Source organism: Nicotiana attenuata, unplaced genomic scaffold (genome assembly GCF_001879085.1).
Source record: "Nicotiana attenuata strain UT unplaced genomic scaffold, NIATTr2, whole genome shotgun sequence".
NCBI classification, from domain to species: domain Eukaryota; kingdom Viridiplantae; phylum Streptophyta; class Magnoliopsida; order Solanales; family Solanaceae; genus Nicotiana; species Nicotiana attenuata.
The window spans coordinates 235,603-238,849 of record NW_017670861.1 but is presented as its reverse complement, the minus strand read 5'-3'; the positions used below and the strand labels follow the sequence as shown (position 1 = coordinate 238,849).

At 43.8% G+C, this 3,247-nt stretch overlaps 1 protein-coding gene across 1 annotated transcript; it reads left to right on the top strand.

Moving 5' to 3' along the window:
* The first annotated feature begins 1,445 nt into the window (after nucleotides 1–1,445).
* Nucleotides 1,446–2,626, top strand: LOC109243974. Its single transcript, XM_019410996.1, has 2 exons — nucleotides 1,446–1,877; nucleotides 2,147–2,626. The coding sequence occupies exons 1-2, from the start codon at nucleotides 1,446–1,448 to the stop codon at nucleotides 2,624–2,626; spliced, it is 912 nt and encodes a 303-aa protein (XP_019266541.1).
* Nucleotides 2,627–3,247: the final 621 nt, after the last annotated feature.

The window sequence follows — 3,247 nt, the reverse complement described above, 5'->3', positions numbered from 1 at the left end:
AGAACAAAGTGGTGAATGTGACTCACCGAGTTAGTTCCATCATTCCAGCAACCACCGTTTAAAAGAAAGAAGACCCGGGAGCTTTCACCATTCCATGCATATTGGGGCGCGTAATTTCGCAAGAGCTCTTGTGATAATGGGGCTAGCATCAACTTAATGCCTCTTTCTATTTACAAGCAATCGGGGTTAGGTATGCCGAGGCATACAAGTATGAGGTTGCAAATGGCCGATCGTTCAATAAAGAGGCCTGTGGGAATTGTTGATGATGTGCTTGTGAAAGTGGGAAAGTTCCATCTACCCGCCGACTTTGTGATCCTTGATTGTGTGGTTGACAAAGAGATCCCTATCATCTTGGGGAGACCATTCCTTGCTACCGGAAGAGCACTTATGGATTCGTAACGAAACGAGAACAAGTTCCGAGCCAATGATGAAGAGGTTGCATTCCAAGCGAGCAAGGGTATGAAGTTGCCAAATGCAGATGAAAGCATCTCGGTCATTAATGTTGTTGATGAGGTGGAAGACGCAGTTGAGATGAAGATGGAAGAATAATGCCTTGGTGAGGCGTTGGCGGCTATTTTGGTAAATTTTGATGGTGAAGACATGGAGGGGTACATGGAATCAGTGAATGCACTAGAAGGGATTGGGTCCTGCACTTATGCTCCTAAGAAACTCTCTCTTGACTTAGAGAATAGAATAACTCCTCCCGCCAAGCCTTCAATTATTGAGTCGCCGCAACTTGAGCTCAAACCACTTCCACCGCACTTGAGGTATAAATTTCATGGCTCTAATGACACTCTACCGGTAATAATTTATTCTTTGTTGAATAATGTGTAGGTAGAACAACTGTTAAATGTCTTGAATGAGCATCGGTAAGCTATTGGGTGGACAATAACGGACATCCGAGGGATTCCCGTCGGAATTTGTGAACACAAGATACAATTGGAGCATGAGAGTAAACCAAGTGTGGAGAATCAACGACGGTTAAACCCTTCCCTGCAAGAGGTGGTAAAGAAAGAAATCATCAAGTGGTTAGATTCCGGGGTAGTCTACCCCATTGCCGATAGTTCTTGGGTGAGTCCGGTGCAATGTGTGCCGAAGAAAGGAGGCATGGCCGTGATTGAAAATGAAATAAATGAGCTCGTCCCAATGAGAACAGTGACCAGATGGAGGGTTGCATGGATTACCGGAAGCTAAACAGTGCTACGTCCAAGGACCATTTCCCTATGCCTTTTATTGATCAAATGCTTGATCGGCTAGCGGGAAGGTCATTCTATTGCTTCTTGGATGGATATTCCGGCTATAACTAAATCAATATTGCAATGGAAGATCAAGAAAAGACAACATTCACATGCCCATATAGGACGTTTGCATTTAGCCGTATGTCATTTGGGCTATGCAACGCTCCAGATACTTTCCAAAGGTGCATGATGTCAATCTTCTCGGACATGGTGGAAGATTTCTTAGAGGTGTTTATGGAAGATTTCTCTGTTGTGGGTGATTCCTTTGAGCATTGTCTTGACAACCTTAGACAAGTGCTCAAAAGATGTGAAGAAATAAACCTTGGGCTAAATTGGGAGAAATGCCACTTCATGGTGGACGAGGATATTGTTTTGGGCCGCAAAATTTTCAAACAAGGCATAGGGGTTGACCGGGCAATGATCGAGATCATTTCCAAGCTCCCTCCACCTACTTCAATAAAAGGTGTCCGATGTTTTTTGGAGCACGCCGGCTTCTATAGGAGTTTCATCAAGGAATTCTCCAAAATTGTAAATCCCATGTGCAAACTCCTTGAAAAAGATGCAGAGTTCATATTTGATGAGAAGTGCCTCAAGGCCTTTGAGGAATTGAAAGAAAAGCTCACCACGTCACCTATTATTGTCACACCCGATTGGTCTCTTCCATTCGAACTCATGTGTGATGCTAGTGGTGTAGCTATTGGGGCGGTGCTAGGCCAATGTCATAACAAGATCCTTCACCATGTATACTATGCAAGCAAGACACTCAATGGCGCTCAAATGAATTACATTCTGACTGAGCAAGAGCTTTTCGCCATTGTTTATGCCTTTGAAAAGTTTCGGGCTTATTTGTTAGGGTCCAAATTGATAGTTTACGCTGATCATGTTGCCTTCGTTATCTTATGGCGAAGAAGGATGCCAAACCAAGATTGATTCAGTGGGTTCTTTTGTTTCAAGAGTTTGACTTTGAAGTCAAGTATCGGAAGGGGACAGAAAATCAAGTTGCGAATCACCTATCTAGGCTTGAGGAGGCAGGGAGACCAAAAGAAGACCTTGAGATCAATGATACTTTTTCGGATGAGCACATATTGGCGTTGTCTAGCACATTCGCTCCTTGGTATGCCGACATCGCTAAATTCTTGGTTAGTGATCTTATTATCGATGGATTAGAGACTTATCAAAAGAAAAAGTTCCTGCGGGAATCTAGGCAATACTATTGGGAGGAACCCTTTTTGTTCCGAATTTGTGCCAACAACACCATTTGCCATTGTGTTCTGGAAGATGAAGTAATGGCTATTCTCAAAGCATGCCATGATTCTCCTGTGGGGGACACCATGGAGGAAACCAGACAACTACAAAGGTGTTTGAATCTGGCTACTATTGGCCATTGATCTACCAAGACGCAAATCAAATGGTCAAGGCATGCGATCAATGTCAAAGACAAGGGTCAATATCTAAAAGACGTGAGATGCCTATGAATTTTGTATTGGAGGTCGAGATTTTTGATGTGTGGGGGATAGATTTTATGGGCCTTTTTGTGAGCTCTTATGGCATGATCTACATCTTAGTGGTTGTGGACTACGTCTCCAAATGGGTCGAGGCAATCGCCTTACCTAACAATGAAGCAAGGAATGTGACCCCATTCTTGAAGAAGAACATATTCAAGCGGTTTGGTACCCCAAGGGCCATCCCGAGTGATGGTGGTTCTCATTTCTGCAATAGGGCTTTCACCGGGCTGCTTGAAAAGTATGGTGTAAAGCACAAGGTGGCCACACCCTATCATCCACTGTCGAGCGGTCAGGTTGAAGTTTCTAACAGGGAAATCAAGAAAATTCTAGCTAAAACTATCAATGCAAATAGGACCGACTGGTCAAGGAAACTAGATGATGCGTTGTGGGCATATCACACGGCATTTAAGACTCCTATTGGTACTTCACCGTACCGTTTGGTTATTGGCAAATCATGTCACTTGCCAGTGGAGCTTGAACACAAAGCCACGTGGGCATTGAAGA

What these genes read in the sequence shown, in the direction of transcription:
- LOC109243974 (XM_019410996.1), top strand. Translation starts at nt 1,446, where the DNA reads ATGGTGGAAGATTTCTTAGAGGTGTTTATGGAAGATTTCTCTGTTGTG. An exon ending in TCACCACGTCACCTATTATT is followed by an intron (nt 1,878 to 2,146) that starts GTCACACCCGAT and finishes CTTATGGCGAAG; the next exon opens with AAGGATGCCAAACCAAGATT.